The 18,164-nt window shown below is 37.5% G+C and overlaps 1 protein-coding gene across 1 annotated transcript in view; it reads left to right on the top strand.

Moving 5' to 3' along the window:
* Positions 1-420: 420 nt before the first annotated feature.
* LOC115218571 overlaps positions 421-18,164 on the top strand; it is a 33,555-nt gene continuing 15,811 nt past the window's right edge. Inside the window, exons 1-4 of the mRNA XM_029788461.2 lie at positions 421-548; positions 12,398-12,485; positions 13,189-13,347; positions 17,379-17,525. Coding sequence (XP_029644321.2) covers positions 12,443-12,485; positions 13,189-13,347; positions 17,379-17,525 — 349 coding nt within the window. The 5' untranslated portion in view covers positions 421-548; positions 12,398-12,442. The remainder of the gene's footprint in view (positions 549-12,397; positions 12,486-13,188; positions 13,348-17,378; positions 17,526-18,164) is intronic.

The raw sequence follows: 18,164 nt of genomic DNA on the forward strand, positions 1-18,164 counted from the left end.
ATAAATACATATTCATACACAACGCACGCACTCACTCACTTGCACACATGTATGTATGTATATGTATGAATATGTGTTTGCGTGAATATATATATATATATATATATATATATATATATATATATATATATATATAGTTGCTGTTCCTTCTCCTCATACGAATAGCGTCTTGTTTTCACCAACAAATGAACATAGAATAGATATCCATCAACCATAACGCTGCTTTCTTGTTTTCTCCGATCATCATGAATACAGCACTTTTGATGTTTCTACTCTTACTGTTATATTATAACGGCTTATTAGTTTACTCAAAAGATGACACCAAATGTGACGGGATTTATCGTAAAGGGCGTGTAGGATATGGTAGATTTGCGACTTTACATAGCTCCAACATTACAGAATGTGCCAAGCTTTGTTTTTATAGACAATTATGTGGAAGCTTCTCTTACAATTCAAAGGAAAAAAGGTGTATTCTTCACAGTCATTGGACAACAGATTTTGAAAACAATGCCAACTATGTATTTAGTTCAATTAAGACATGGAATCCGGTGAGAAAAATTACTTTATTTGCGTTTTGTCTGTTTTGGTTTTTAATTTTGGTAATGCACATTAAAAATCTGCAAATATTTCTATAGCACATCTATTACTATTATTATTTTTTTTTATCTCAGGCTTTGTTGGAACTCCAGGATTCTTGCATGCTTAGCGGGTATGCTGCCTACAGCCTATAGTACCATGCAGTCTGTTCTCTTCTGCTATCTAATATTTCCCTGATTATTCTGGCCGTGCCAAAGAAGCAAACCTTTTGTAACAGTTCTACATGGCACTCTATTCCAATTTACTTTATATTCCTCTTGATGCCTTGTGATACTATCCCCAAGGACCCAACAATAATTGGCATTATCTTCACCTTCTTCCTTTTCCATAACCGGACTATTTCGTACTTAGAAGGGTTTTATTTACTTATTTTCTCGCCTTCCTTCTTGACTATTTGTATGCCGAAGGGGCACGCAACATCAACTATATGACACATGTGGTGTATCGTATCGACTACCACTAGGTCCGGTCTCATATGATTTCGTACCTGATCTATTTAGATTGGGAATTCGCAGAGGATATCGCAAGCTTCCAACACTGCCACTTTGAGGTCTCTGCTCATACCCCTCTTGACGATCTCTAGCCCCCACTTTTCGCACACTTTTCAGTGTAGCACTTTCGCAACCTGGTTGTGTCGCTCCACCTTGTAACAGTTTTAGGCAAGTCTAGCAAACACGTTCGTGATATCGGCAATGGTTTCGTCCACTCTGTTATAGATCCGGTACAGGAGAGACACTTGCTCATTCCAAAAGTTAACCCTTTTGTGGTCAGAAATTGGTCTTGGGCTGCCAGTAGAGTACTCTCGATATATATTATCATTGTTCCTTTCTTCAGCCACCCCATCTATGTTTTCCAGCAAATTATGTAGACACTTTATTATTATTATTATTATTATTATTATTATTATTATTATTATTATTATTATTATTATATTATCATCATCATCATCATCATCATCATCATCATCATCATCATCATTCCTTTGCCGAGCATCTAACGCTGGAGATGTAATACGGTGTCAGCTGTTCACTTCCAGTGAACTAAGGTAGCACCTCTTATTTTTCGAGCACCTTCCAGAGTATTCGAGCGTTCCAAGCAGTGCTGTTTTCTGCAAGTGCAAGTGCCTTATTGCAGCCCCTGTTTGTTCCACGTACATCTCGAGATTTTTGCTCACTGTTCCCAGGGCTCTGACAATTATTGGTACTACTACCACCTTTTTTCATCGACCACAACTGCTTAACTTCCCAAGCTAACCTATCATATCTCTCGACTTTTTTTCTTCCTTATCACATACCTTGTTGTCAGCTGGGCATGCTATACCTATGATCCAGCATAGTGTTTTATTTCTCAATTAAGACTATGTCTGGCTCCCTATTCTCTATCTCATGATCGCACTGTATCATAAAATCCCATAGAATCTTTGCATTTCTATTTCCGACGATGCCTTCAACTTTGTGGTCGTACTAATTTCTTGCTATGTCAAGTTCATACTTGTTGCAAAGTGTCCAATGGACAAGCCTGGCTACATTGTCATGGCGTCTCTTATATTCCTTCTGGGCTAGTGGCTACATTGGCTGGTAATATGCCATACGATTTCACCGTTTTGTCCACAGATTCTGTACTTGTCACTTTCTGCTGTAGTTTGTTCTAAGTGCTTGCTCTTGGGCAACACAGATTAGAGCCTACGTTTCCGGTTTTAAATCACTTTAGTCATCCGCAGCCATCTTTTTTCTCTGTCTGTCTTATCTTCAACATCCCTATAAAATTCTTTACCAACATATTTTCAGTTTCATTCGTTTTCAATTTCTTGTATAGTGCTTTATCTCTGCAATCCTTCATCCTACACAAGCCTTACCTTCTTACATCTAATAATAGCGGTTCTGTGGCAGATTTTACATACCATGCTATGTTGTTTTCTTTTGCTCTAATGCTATGTTCGCATCCAATAAGTCCTCTTCCCCCTCTTTTATTATTATTATTAGTAGTAGTAGTAGTAGTAGTAGTAGTAGTAGTAGTAGTTGTTGTTGTTGTAGTAGTTGTAGTAGTAGTAGTAGTAGTAGTAGTAGTTGCAGCAGCAGCAGTAGCAGCAGCAGCAGCAGCAGCAGCAGCAGCAGCAGCAGTAGTAGTAGTAGTAGTAGTAGTAGTAGTAGTAGTAGTAGTAGTAACTCTTTATCACAGGTTTTGTTGGAAGCCCTGGAGTCTTGCATGCGTAACGGGCTTACTACCTGCGGCCTACGGTACCGTGGTATTCATTCATTTCAGCTATCTAATACTTTCTTGATTTTTATGCCGTGCCAAGCAGGCAAACCTTTTGTAACAGTCCTACTGGGCATCCTTCCAATTTCCTTAATATTCCTGTTGTTGTCTTCTGATACTGCTCCCAAGTATTCAACAATAATTGGCACTATCTTCATCTTCTTCGTTTTCTATAGCCAGGTTATTTCGTTCTTAAGAGGGTTGTATCTATCTTTTTTCCTTCCTTCTTGACTATTCGTGCGTCAGAGGGGCATGTAACGTCAACTCAATAGCATATGTGATGCACCTTGTCCACCACCACTAAGTCCTGTCTGTTATGCTATAGCACCAGATCTGTTTGGATTGGGAAATCCCTAAGGATTTTGCTAGTCTTCGACTCTGCTACTGTCTGCAATTTGTGCTCATACCAAGTCTTGCCACGCTCTATCCCCCACTTTTCGTACAGCTTCCAATGTCATACTTTCGCTACCTGGTCGTGTCGCTTGGTCCTGCGCTACCAGTATAGTGCTCTCGATCTCTTTTTTTAAGGTTCCTTTCATCAACCAATCCCACCTATTTTTTCCAGCAACTTCTGTTGTGGCTACATGGAATTGGTTGTGCAGTCCCTTCTTGTGTATTTCTTCTTCATGCCCTTTTTTTGTACTTCTTCCTTTGTTTTCACTAACAAGGTTTCCTTACTCTGGGCTAGGTATCTCATTAAACTCTGGAGTTCGATCCGCACGCAGTCTTCCACACTTACCATTCCCCTTCTTCCACTTACTCTCTTCTTGCGTATTATTATTATTATTATTATTATTATTATTATTATTATTATTATTATTTATTATTATTATTATTATTATTATTATTATTATTATTATTATTATTATTATTATGTTACCTTCTTTCTTAAAATTTTCTTCCGTTTCTCGCCGAGTGTTTTCCGTACACCTAGGGCAGAGAAGCTCATTGTATGCATTCCCAGATTACACACGCAAATTCACAGATAAAATATGTATTTAAAAATTAATGAATAAATAAATCCATGAACTGAAGTTATTTTCACATCGATAATGCTCTTCTCAGTACAAGGGCCGTTCCTGTCAACACGAACTTTTGCACTTCCTGTAGGGATGGTAAGCCTGGTATCATTTTCAAAAAGGTTTCAGTACTTTTTCTTTTATCATTCCCAGAGATCCTACAATCACTGGTACTGTAGTCGCCCTGAGATGTCCCATTTTTTCAATTTCCATTAGCAAGTCCTTATATTTACTAATCTTGTCAAATTCTTTTGCTACTATATTGTGATCGCAAGGAATACTCATGTCAATTAACAAACACACCCTTTTTGTCTGATCTTTTATGATGATATCCGGTTTATTAGCTTTTATAGTTCTGTCGGTATGTAATTCTAGAATCGACACATTTCTCCCTCAGTCACAGCTTCAGGATGGTGTTTATACCATTTGTCAGCGGTTTTGATTTTATAATGCCGACATATTGTCCAGTGTAAATACTGGCCGACTCTGTCATGTCTTGCTTTATATTCTACAGGTGCTAAGACTCTACACCCTGAGATTAGGTGGTCTATTGTTTCAACCTCGTCGTTACACAATCGGCATTTTGGGTCAGCTCCATTTTTTATCACATTGGCTTGGTAGTTCCGGGTTAATAGGCATTGGTCTTGAGCAGCTAATATGAAACGTTCACTCTCCGCTTTTAGCCCTGAGCTTCGTAACCATTGGTGCGTGTGTTTCTGGTCGACATCAGCTCGTTTGCTACGGGCCACATACTTGCAATGCAGAGGTTTCTTTTCCCATCTGCTAGTTAATTTTTCATGCGCTTTTGTCTTTGCAATCAATTTTATTTTCTTTGCAGCGGCAGTTGGAGCATTTCCTTCAGCTTGATCTGGTAGATATCTAAGAGATCCGTAGCGAATTTTTTGCCCTTTTTCAGAATAGAGTGAAGTCTTTTCGGTCTTTCATGTTTTTCAACAAGTTTTAGCATCCATTGTTATTATTATTGTTGTTGTTGTTGTTGTTGAGTGAGAGAACAGTGCATATCATCAAAGTGACACTGGGGTAATATATACGAAGCCCAGTATACCCATCATGACTACGCGTCTGATAAGGGTACACTAGGCACATGAATCACAACCATATGTGCTCGACATGGTGGTCTCATATCAAGATAAACAGCGCATGACCTTGCAGGTGGGGCCCAGCTAGAATTTTCTTCTGCTCGAGTAGCACATCCCGCTCAAAAGGGCCCTGAATAAGGATTATTTAAGTATATCGAACAAACCACCCATGTTTCCAAAGATGAACTATCCGAACCTCTAAGAATTCCTTTCAACACACGGCTATGATGCTCCCCCACTACTTCTGCTTGTGATCAGAGATGCACATATTGTCAGCCACTAAGGGACATGCTCAACTAGTTAAGATCAAACAACAGACAAGCAAATCTGTGGTATTGAGCAGAATATTTGCTGTATCCCATCTTTCATACCAAGACAAAACAATGTACATGATTACACTTCCAATCAGTTAAGATCAGAAGTCATGAGAGCCACTGCATCAGGGCATAGCCACTGCCTGGTACTGCATTAGGACATTTATTATTATTATTATTATTGAGTGAGAGAGCAGTACATGCCATCAAAGTGACACTGGGGTAAAATATACGAAGCCCAATATACCCATCATGACTACCCGTCTGATAAAGGTACACCAGGCACATGCATCACAACCATATGTGCGCGACATGGTGATCTCATATCAAGATAAACAGCACATGACCTTGCAGGTGGGGCCCAGTTAGAATTTTCTTCAGATTGAGTAGCCCATCCCGCTCAAACGGTCCCTGAATAAGGGTTGTTTAAGGATGTTGAAAGAACCACCCATGTTTCCAGAGGTGAACTATTCAAACCCCAAAGAATCCCTCTCAACACATGGCTATGATGCTCCCCCACTACTTCTGCTCGTGATCAGAGATGCACATATTGTCAGCCACGAAGGGACATGCTCAACTGGTTAAGGTCAAACAACTGACAAGCAAATCTGTGGTATTGAGCAGAATATTTGCTGTAGCCCATCTTTTATACCAAGACAAAACAATGTACATGATAACACTTCCAATCAGTTAAGATCAGAAGCCATGAGAGCCACTGCCTGGTACTGCATCAGGGCATTTATTATTATTATATTATTATTATTATATTATTATTATTATTATTATTATTATTATATATTATTATTAATATTAATATTATTATTATTATTATATTATTATTATTATTCAGTAGTTTTATTTTTATAGCGTGCTTTCACTTCACTACCGAGCGCAGCTCTGTGTGCCTTAGGTATGTTCTGTGATTTATTGTGATGCTCCGATGGTTATTGTATGGAAAGTGTTCTGCGTAGGATGTGTGTAGTGCCTAGTAGTGCAATTTTCTGTATGTTATATGTGTTTGTAAGTCCTGGTGTTTTTCTTATGTATTTGTCTGAATATTTTTTTATCATGCCTAATGCACCTACTATGATAGGAATTGTTTCTGTTTTTAGATTCCACATTCTGGTTACCTCTATTTCCAGGTCTTTGTATTTTGAGAGTTTCTCCATTTCTTTTAGAGACACGTTGTCATCAGCCGGTATTGATACATCAATTAGAAAGCATTTTTTTCTTCATGATCTTTGACAACTATATCTGGTCTGTTGGCCTTAATTTCTCTATCTGTGTGTATCGGCATATCCCAGAGTATGGTTGCCTTCTCGTTTCCTGTGACCTTTTCTGGTGTGTGCATATACCATCTTTTTTCTGTTGTTATTCCATAATGTTGGCATAGCTTCCAGTGTATGTAGATTCCAACTCTGTCATGTCTGTGAATATATTCCTTCTTAGCCAGGACTGGGCAGCGAGAGATAATATGATTTATTGTTTCTTGTCCATCCCCATGTATTCTGCAGTTACTTGTTATATTTCTTTTCATTACAAGTTTTTGGTAATTTCTGGTGGGGAGGCTTTGGTCTTGTGCTGCAATTAAAAATCCCTCTGTCTCTGCTTTGAGTCCTGAGCTTCTCAACCTTTGCTGGGATTTTTCTTTGTCTATTTCTTTTGTGTTTAGTTTAGTGCAGTATTTACCATGAAGGGGCTTTTATTGCCATCGTTTTATCATGGTTCGTTGCTGTTCTATTTTTAGTTTGGATTTCATTTGTTTTATAGCTTTTGTTGTTCTCTTCATGTTCTTCTTCTTTTTCTTCTTCTTCATATTTATTAGGTGGTATGATTTCTTGTTCGTATTTGTCAGCTTCCTTAAATACTGAGAACAGTTTTTTGTTTTGCTCGTGTTTTGCCGCTATTTGTATCAGTTTTCTTCCTTCTGAAGTAGATATGTTTGCAGTTCTATGGTGGTTATTTTATAGTAGTTTTCCAGCTGTATAAGGCCTCTACCCCCTTCTATATGTTGTATATATAGTCTTTCTATGTCAGATTTTGGGTGATGCATCCTAGATCCTGTCATTATTTTTCTTGTTTTCCTATCTATTTTGGTCAGTTTATTTCGTGTCCAGTTAAGGATATTGTAGCTGTAACTTATAACTGGGCAGCTAAAGTGTTAATACCTATTATCTTGCTTTTAGCATTGAGCTCTGTTTTTAGCATTGATCTAACTCGTCTATAATATTCTTTTTTTATTTTCTCTTTCATTTGTGTGTGTTGTGTCTTATCTAGTTCATGGATTCCTAAGTATATGTAAGTTTGGCTTTGGTCTAATTCTTTTATTTCATTGGTCTTATCTAGTGTGATGTTGCTACACTTAACTAGTTTTCCTCTTTTTAGGGTTACTTTGGCGCATTTTTCTAATCCAAATTTCATATATATTTCTTTGGTAAATCCATGAACTGTCTTTAATAGTGTTTCCAGCTGTTTGTCATTTGCAGCGTATAGTTTTAGGTCATCCATATATAAAAGGTGGCTGATCGTTTTGCCGTAACATTTACATCCGCATCCAGTTCTATTAGCATATCAGATAGAGGTGACAGTGCCAAGCAGAAAAGGAGTGGAGAGAGCGTGTCTCCCTGAATATTCCTCTTCTAATGGGGATGGCTTTGGTTTTCATGAGTGCCTCTTTTGTTTGGAGCTGTAGCACTGTTTGCTTGTTCAACCTTTGCGATATCACTGCAGTAAATGCCTTGTACATTGTAGGGAGACAGGTTATTGGTCTGTAGTTTTCTGGTTTTGCTGTCTCATTTGATTTGGGAATTAAGATGGTTTTCCCCTTCGTGAGCCATTCAGGCATTGTCTCTGGCTCTGCTAGTATGTTGTTAAAGTTTTCAGCCAGCTTTTTGTGCATTCCTGTTAGATATTTCAACCAGAAGTTGAGGATCTTGTCATGCCCAGGTGCTTTCCAGTTGCTTAGTCTTTGCATGTTATGGGGGTCCAAAGTTGCTCAGATGCTGAGTTTGTTGTTTTGATATTCCTTTTTTTTTGGTTGTTCGTTCGCCGACCATATTTCTCTCCAGAATTCTTCCACTTCTTCTGCCGTTGGTGCTGCAGTGATGTCTATTTTATTTTTGCCAAGTTCTTGGTAGAACTTTTTGGGGTTGGAGTTGAACTTTTTGTTTTGTTCAAAGAAGCGCTGGCGTTTCTCGTATCGGCGGATCCTTTGTGCTTTGGCAAGGATATCTTGCTTTGGCAAGGATATCTTGCTTCAGCAAGGATATCTTGCTTCAGCTTTTCTTTTATCTCAGGTAAATATTTTTCTGTGATGTTATATTTGCGGAGTATTTTTGTTTTCTTTTTGTTGCTCAGTAGCGTTGATTGTCTACTGAATTCATTAAGAATCGACAGATCTTTCTCATTTTTTGTATTTTATTTTGGATGTTATTTATCCACAGGGTTTGTTTGGGTGGCGGTACTCCTGTTTGGATGGGTTGAGTGAGTATCCAGCTTCTTTTGTGGCTGCAGTGGCTGCTGCGTACACTAAGGCATTTAGCTCAGTGATATCGCTTTTTGTTTCAGTGGCTATTAGTTCGGTGACGGCTAGGTTTATGCTGTTTATAATTGGTGTTGTTTCGTCTATTTTGATTTTTGGGAGGTATGGGATTTTTGGGAGGTATGGTCGGTGGATCATTTTGATTATTTTACTTTTTATATCATCATAATCATTAGGCTCCCCTTCGTTGTTTCCAGGTTTTAGATTTGTGTCGCTTTCTTCTTATCTATATGTTTGTTTGCCGTGTTTTGGCTTGCTGTTTGTCTTGTATTATTATGCATCCTTACGGTCTGGGTTTGTTGTTTTTTGTTTACATCGTGTTTGTTGGGAATGTTACGTCTGTCTTCGTGTTTTACTGTTTCAGTGTTTATATTATTGGGCATTGTTGTGTTATTATTATTATTATTATTATTATTATTATTATTATTATTATTATTATTATTATTGATATTATTATTATTATTTTTTATTATTATTATTATTGATGTTATTATTATTATTATAAAGGAGGTGAGGTGGAAGAATCGTTAGCACACTGGACGAAATGCTTAGCGTGTTTCATCTGTTGCTACGTTTTGAGTTCAAATTCCGCCGAGGTTGACTTTGCCTTTCATTCATTTCAGGGTCGATAAATTAAGTACCAGTCAAGTTTTGGTGTCCATCTGATCGATGTGATCGATTGCCCCTCTCCCCACAAAACTCCAGTCCTTGTGCCTATAGTAGAAAGGATTATTATTATTATTATTATTATTATTATTATTATTATTATTATTATTATTATTATTATTATTATTATTATTATTATTAAGTAGGTGAGCTGGTAGAATCGTTAGCACATTGGATGAAATGCTTAGCGGTATTTCGCCCGTCACTACGTTTTCAGTTCAAATTTCACCCAATTTGACTTCGCCTTTCGTCCTCTCTGGGTCAATAAATTAAGTATGGGTACGTTCTATAGAACTGATAACTCATCTACTACGCAGCTGCTGCTAATGCTACTATTAATTGTATCGTTGTTACCACTGTCGTTATTGCTTCTCGTTAAGGTGTTGTTGTTGTGGGTGGTGGTAATATGCGATTGAAATAAACTAGCTTGCTTACCAACCACATGGTTCCGGGTTCAGTCCCACTGCGTGGAACTTTGGGCAAGTGTATTCTACTATAGACTCGGGCCGAGCAATTTGGTAAATGGAAACTGAAAGAAGCCCGTCGTATATATTTGTATATATATGTATGTGTGTGTATATGTTTGTGTGTTTGTGTTTGTTTCCCTCTCCCAATGTCGCTTGACAACCGATGCTGGTGTGTTTACGTTCCCGCGGTTCGGCAAAAGGGTTCGGTAGAATAAGTACTAGGCTTACAAAGAATAATGCCTGGGGTCGATTTGCTCGACTAAAGGCGGTGCTCCAGCATGGCTACAGTCACATAACTGAAACAAGTTAGAGAGTAAAAGAAAATATTGAAATAAAAAATATAAGATACTTATGGCTCAAAGGGGGACAGTTAGTTCAAGGAAACTGGGTACCTTGAAAATCCCTAAATGCCTTTCGAAACTGAAACTTAGGAAATAACACGCAAAAACTGAGACTGAACTTATCAGGCCCCAACAAGCTCCCTGTTTTCATTTACCTTTCAATAAATTTACTGAAGAGAAGAGCTTCCGTCTCCGTTCCGAAGTGGTATTTAACAAAGCTTATCAGAGCTTGGACGAACAGCACAATGTCTGACATCAATTGTCTTAGTCCTACCCTTCGTAAAATGTCTTTCTCTATGCCACGATAACGGCTTTGTTACGTAATTCTGCTCGTCAACAATGCTCAGATATTCAGGCATTGAACAACTGCATACAAAACAGTTTCATATCTCTCAGTACATTCCGTTAGCCCTGGCTCATCATATTGCCGTACCTCAAAAGTTTATCTTGAACTGGTAATTTCTTCCCTGCTGCTGAGCTGCCAATTGGTTAATCTACGTATTGACTATATCGGGAATAAATGTGGTTTCGGTGTAGGTAGGTATGCAATATAGGCTGCTGCATATAGAACTGTACAGATTTGTGCACCTCTGACTATTATTAAACAAAAAGCACCAACATAATTGTAAACACCTTTGCTAAAAATCTTTAACTGTTGAGAACAGCTACGGACTTAAAATCGCCGCGCCTGTTCTTCTTGTTTCGGTTTTTCCTTAGCAGTCACATTTTCTTGGCTCACACAACTAGGAATGCTTCTGGTTTGCTGCCAATTACAGTTAAGATCTGCTACGATAGAAGCGAGTTAGTCAGGTAAGCAACGCTAACCCTTGTAGCATACGAGCCAGTATCAAAAGCTTCAGTAGTACACTAATAGATGGCAGCACACGGTTTCGTGCGCAGTGAGACACAAGAATGACCTTCACAAGGCAGTGTGCCTAGGAACATCGCTTTGCTAGTTGTTAAGTTTGTGTTTTGTGCTCACGTGTATACTGTAGTCAGCGATTTTTGTCATGGACAGCAAGTTGGAAGGAAGAGCCAAAGTGAAATTTGCGTTAAGCTTGGGGAGTCGAGTACAAAGACATTGGGCATGCTTCGGCGAGCTTACGGCGATGAGGCAATTGGTAGTACGCAATGCTTCAACTTGCTCGGACGCTTCAAAAGACATAGCTGCAGCTGAATCAAGAGCACGCTCATCGTTCTTGTCGATAACCGTGGTGTTGTGCATAGAGAGTTCGTCCTCCAGAAACAGACCGTCATTCAAGAGTTCTACTGCGATATTTTCAAGGATTTGATGGAGGGCATTCGGCGAAAGTGAGCAGATCTTTGAAGTGCGAAAAATTGGATTCTTCACAACGACAACGCACTTGTTACCGAGCTCTCCTTACCCGTGAGTTTCTCGCAAAAATCAACACGGTATCGCCTTCGAATCTGCCCTATTACCCAGACTTAGCATCAGAAAACTTCCATCTCTTCTCCAAGATGAGAATGCAACTCAAATGTCGCAGTTTGAACCCCGTCGTTGAGATCAAGAGCGAATCGCGGAACGACTTCGACTCGCTTACGGTAAACGGCTTCCAGGCGGGATTCCAAAAGTAGCAGGAACGCTGATTTTAAGACCTAGGTGAATAAGTTATTTTTTATCAGACGTAACTATTCCGTAGACCTCTTTGATACCACCTCGTAGAACTTGCGTTATAGGACATCCTTGACGGGCTGAGCGTGTGGTTCAAAATTCCTTTTTGTTCGCTTGGCAGCACACCAGCATGTTTCAGTTATGTTTTAAATTCACATCTATGGAATGTGTGCAGTGGGGTAGGGACTATATTCCATGGACCAAGCAAAATATATGAATATAGAGATCTATTATATATCTCTTTTATATTTTTTTAAACTGCTGCATTCATTTCTTCGACAGGGTTTCGCGTAACTCTTTGGTTGGTAATAACTTTTTTCTATAAATCATTTACAGAAAGCTTCTCAACTGTTTTCTTTCTTTGATGAATCAACTATTGCGAGGCTTTGAACAAAGCTTCGAATAGATGATGCTTTATCCCTCTTGTAAAAAAAAAGAATGTTATTCTTGTCTCCAATATCAGCGAATTGCTGGAAGCTGCTTCAATCATTCATGTAAGGATTGGGAAATGTGTTTACCTGGAATCAATACCTACTACTGCTTAGAATTGGGTAAGTTACATTTTGTATGTTAATGTTGATGTAAAAATATTTCGTCTTATATTCTCGTTATGTAGAAAATCCCTTTTGCTTAACCTTTTAGCTTTCACAGTACTCTGTCCAAAGTAACATTGTCTTGAATTAATCCTGCATTATCTTGTGGCTTTAAGACCTCAGTCATGTGATAATTTATTTTTACTATAACATTGTAAAGTAAATGTGAGATTTTGGATCTGGTCCCTTTCATAACAAAAGAGGCAGAATATTTTGGCCGCATATAGCCTTTTTAAATGCTGAAGGGCGAAATCATTATTCTGTGAAGGAAGTAAAAGCCCTATCAGATTATTGGCGTGGAAGTTAGAGATTTCTAGGTAAAGATAATATATTTAACGTACAACTTTGCTTAATATTGTGTAGTTAATGCAAAACATTAAAATTTGCTAAAGCGGGTGTTCAGAATTCCACGGAATACTCATTTGAGTAATGTGGATTGTACAAATTCGTTTAATATGAGATATAGTTCATGCTGTATCTTAAAACATAGTCTGATAATCTTGTCTACTCATAGATTTAAAGATAGGTTAAATCGTTGTGAGGGAATGAAGTTCAATTCAACCGTGTTGTTCTTGATACTATTGTACTGCTCAGCAGTGCTATGCTATTAATATTTGACAAATACGTTTCTTCTCTTTTTTACATCTAATAAATATCATAGACAGAGACTGTGGTCTACCACTCCAGATGAACTCCGCGGTGATCGCTTGGGGCAATAATTGGTTTGTGAGATATAAGTGTTTGGTGAATATGATTGGAGAAGACGCTCGAAAATCAAAGTGTCAGCACAGCTCAGTTTGGTCGAAACCAGAAGCATGTCGTAAGTTTTTAAGTAAATTATATTCTTCTTCGTGTGGGTTGAATAAAGGAAATGAATTCACAGATTTGAAATGGCACACGTATGCACTTAATATCGTTTATTTAATTGCTATTTTATACCAAGTCAACATTGATCAGGCAGAAATATCATTAAAAGTGTTCCAATGATTCTGATCTCTTATCTCTTTCAGGCAATATGGATTTAGGAATACATTTTTCAATGTCACCTTCAAATAACACCTACCTTTATTATCTCACTTAGATCTCCCTCAAATGACGGCCTCTTTTCCTAAAAAGGGGGAAGTGTAATTGTGAATTAAGAAAGACTTGGCTGTTATAACCAGCAGGTCGAACAACTGATTCGAGAACTTTGGCTTTTAATCTAAAACGCACAATCAACAACTCATGATTAATAACTATTTCCTTTCCTTTTCTTCTTTATATAACCTTGAATCTTGATTATTTCATTGGTGGGATATAAGGGGATATAACGAAAAATATATTGATCGTTTTCGTTCACATGATCCTTAAAAGAGAGTTACACCTTTTATATCGCTAACTGGCATTACATATAAGTAAGGTAATTTACTTCTGAGACAGAAGAGCAACAAATACCATAGCAACTGATCAATGAGATGCAATTCCAAGAGGTCGAGAAGTCGGTCCATCCAAATTCAAAGTCAACAGACGTTAATAATCTAAGCGCATGACCATTTACAAATGAAAATAATATTTGCTATTATCATTATAATTAATATGACTATTTCGGTTGGTTTTACCGTAAATATTGTTTCATATTAAATCGTTAGATAATGGAGAGAACGTGATCAGCATGAGACTTACCATCTCCTTTACTCTACGTCCTTCATAGCTATCCTTCACATGAAATATCTGGATTTGAAGTACGTTTTAAAACTATTGTGTAATTTAGATAAATGTGTGATAATTAAGGAAATATATGGGCGTAGGAGTGGCTGCGTGGTAAATAGCTTGCTTACCAACCACATGGTTCCTGGTTCAGTCCCACTGCGTGGCATCTTGGCCAAGTGTCTTCTACTATAGCCTCGGGCCGACCAAAACCTCGTGAGTGGAAACTGAAACTGAAAAGAAGCCCGTCGTATATATATATATATATATATATATATATTATATATATATATATATATATGTATATATGTATATATATATATATGTGTGTGTGTGTGTGTGTGAGTGTGTGTGTGTGTGTGTGTGTGTGTGTGTGTGTGTTGTGTGTGTGTGTGTGTATGTTTGTGTGTTTGTGTTTGTGCCCCAACATCTCTTGACAACCGATGCTGGTGTGTTTACGTCCACGTAACTTAGCGGTTCAGCAAAACGGACCGATAGAATAAGTGCTAGGCTTACAAAGCATAATTCTTGGTGTCGATTTGCTCGACTAAAACCGGTGCTCCAGCATGGCCACAGTCACATGACTGAAACAAGTAAAAGAGAGAGAAAAAGAGTATATTATTTTATTTACAGTTTTTAACTGAAGAACATGTGACCTCATCTATTACGTGTATGCTACAGCTTAGATTCTCGAACTGATTAATTCCATTTTGTTTCTCAAATCCTTTGGGAAACATTTGGCTCCAGCCTCTTTATTAATGAGGAAATGAAATATAGTTTGCATCTATCCTTTTTCTTCACATATAAACAATCTGAAACCATCTTAATGTTGCTCGTGTTAAAATCTTAATGTCGCAGATAGTGTGTCTGCTGCTTTTTTCTATTTTCACAGTCCATTCTCCCATGAGAAACACCGGGGTGCTGTTTTTAGTTGCTACGCGATTGAACAAAATGGCCGTGGTGTTTTCTTAAAGTATTTTTGTACCAAGTTCAAATTCCGATGAAGTCACGTTTTTAAGCCACTTCAAATTACAAAGCAGCTGGTCGTATTACTCTCATTAACATGATTAACTTCTCCAAGCAGTATTAGGCATCAAGCTAGCAACATCATAGATATTACCTGGTTTTATGTTGGCCTCTTAAATGTCCTATGAATTGAACTCAATTACTGCCTACCTTGAGTGACTTTTATCATGGTATTGTACCATATATTCCAGCGATATTTGATCCTATTATATTGTAATATATTGTAATCTGATCCTGATTAGTAACAGCTGTTCCACGTAAGGTTTAACTAACATGTAAACCACTGGTAGGTAATTAGGTAGGTATGTAGGTAGGTAGGTTCTCTTTGTGTGAATCTCAAGAATAAAAAATAAATTCATATAAATGTCTATATGCACTATTATATAGGCCCGCATACTGGAACATATACACATGCATATGTACCTAAACACATACGAATATATGTGTGTGTGTATGTGTGTATAATATATATATATTATTATTATTATAATTATTTTTATTATTATCATTATTATTATTATTATTATTATTATTATTATTATTATTATTATATTATTATTGTTATTATTATTATCAAACAATTAAACTTACTTCACCTATCCAGTACTTTTGACAATTACTATAAAACCACTAATTTTTAGACGTTTCTTTAAGATTACAATCGTCCAATACTCCCCATATCATAAACCCAACAAGTATCTTATTTGACTCATCTTCAGTTTATGTTGTGCTGTGTAATTCTCCCTCTCTCTCTCTCTCTCTCTCTCTCTCACTATATATATATATATATATATATATATATATATATATATATATATATATAATATATATATATATAAAAATAGATGTGGGTATGTCAGATGTGGGGTTGGTGTTTGTTAATGATAAGCGTGCGAGTGAAGGAGTGCTGATGAACCAGAGGTGAAAGAAAATGTTCATTGGTAAAAGCAAGATAATTGATTGAGGGTGAAGTTGGGAAGTCGGGGTTATTTAAGAGGTGCTTTATGAAAGGCAAGTGAAAGTTACCTCCTGCTGGTTCCACTTGAATAGTCGGACTTTGGTAGAAAATATAATGGTCAGATGATTTTCAAGTTCTTCTATGGCTGAATCAACTATCTTAATTTTATAAAGAGTAGCTTCAGTAATTTTCTACCATAAAGATGAGTTTAGGTGTGTGTCTGGAGGAAGGTGTTAATGAGGTGTAAGATACATGTCTTTAGATAAAAATGGGAATGATAGCACAGAGAGAGAGAGAGAGAGAGAAGAGAGAGAGAGAGAGAGAGAGAGAGAGAGAGAGACATAAGGTTAGACAGGGAATGTTTGTTGATAGAAATGTATTTTTTAATATTTATATCTTGGTTTGAGAGGGGAGGGGAGGGAGAGATCATGCTAGCTCACATATTTACTTCCCTACATAACAAACAAGCAAAATGTATACATGTATATATATATATATATATAGTTAATCCAAACAAGAAAACACAAAGAAACACAACAACGCGAGGACGTGGAACAAATATAGTATTATTGGACGCTCAGGAAAGAAAGAAAGAAGGAGGGTTTAACGTTTCGAGCGGAGCTCTTCGTCGGAAACATAGGAGAAGGAAAGATCCAGGGAAGGGAAAACAGAGGAAAAAAATCGCCAACAGTACACACGAGGTCACATTTTGAATCAAAACCATTTAAATTCCAATATTTACTTATGTTTAATGACTGAATGAATTTAATAAAAGCACCTAAATATGAAACATCATGAAAATTGTTCAAAGTGAAGTCCTTCTTGAGGGACACATTTTTCTATTCGAGTCAGTACAGAATAAGAGATAGTATTTATGGAATTTTGATTTACTCTCGGGGGACTTTTAATGAACCCTGTATATGTATATGACGGGCCCTCCCTACCACTGGATTACATAGTATTGATCTATCTGAGGCTACAGTAAAAGTACTTTGCTCCTTTGCTAGATTACCTTTTAAGCAGTTTGATCCGATTCGGAACAGCATGACTGAGGAGATTTTAATATGAAATATGCGTGTGCTCACGCTCCTGTAATAATATATTTAAGTAAACAAATACTAAAGTACTGTGTGCTACAACCGGTAGTTCTTATATATATATATATTTTTTTTTTTAAACAGGTTATTCGTGTAAACTGCCATATATTGTATCCTTCAATATGACAAACAGTACTTACAGCGAAAGTTCCTGGAAATATGAATGCCTGGAAACCAACACAAGTTGCCGTATGAAAACAATTTGGAATAACGGATCAAACCATTATCTCGGTACGGCTTTAATCCTTATTAGTTATTCTCTAAAATCAGAGTAAAGCATGGCAATATTTATTCAAAATTACGTATCTAAGAACCTTCTTAATTACTAATACTCTCATTGTTGTTGTTGTTGTTGTTGTGAGCTAATAGAATCGTTAGCACGTCGGGCAAATGCTTAGCGGTATTTCGTCTGCCGCTACGTTCTGAGTTCAAATTCCGCCGAGGTCGACTTTGCCTTTCATCCTTTCGGGGTCGATAAATTAAGTACCACTTACGCACTAGGGTCGATATAATCGACTTAATCCATCTGTCTGTCCTTGTTTGTCCTTTCTGTGTTTAGCCCCTTGTGGGTTGTAAAGAAATAGGTATTTCGTCCGTTTTTTCGTTCCGAGTCCTTATTCCGCTGTGGTCGATTTTGCCTTTCATCCTTTCGGCGTCGGTAAAATAAGTACCAGTTGAACACTGGTGTCGATGTAACCCACTTACCTCCGAAATTTCTGACTTTCTGCCAAAATTTGAAGCGTAGAGTCTGGAGTGTCACCAAGCGCTCAAATCCCTCTGCCAAATGGTCAATGCGATCGTTGGAAGTTCTGTCGGAAATTAGTAGCGGGCAAGAGCGACGACAATCTCAGGGAAACTCGGGGAATCGGG

Source organism: Octopus sinensis, linkage group LG13 (genome assembly GCF_006345805.1).
Source record: "Octopus sinensis linkage group LG13, ASM634580v1, whole genome shotgun sequence".
Lineage (NCBI taxonomy): Eukaryota > Metazoa > Mollusca > Cephalopoda > Octopoda > Octopodidae > Octopus > Octopus sinensis.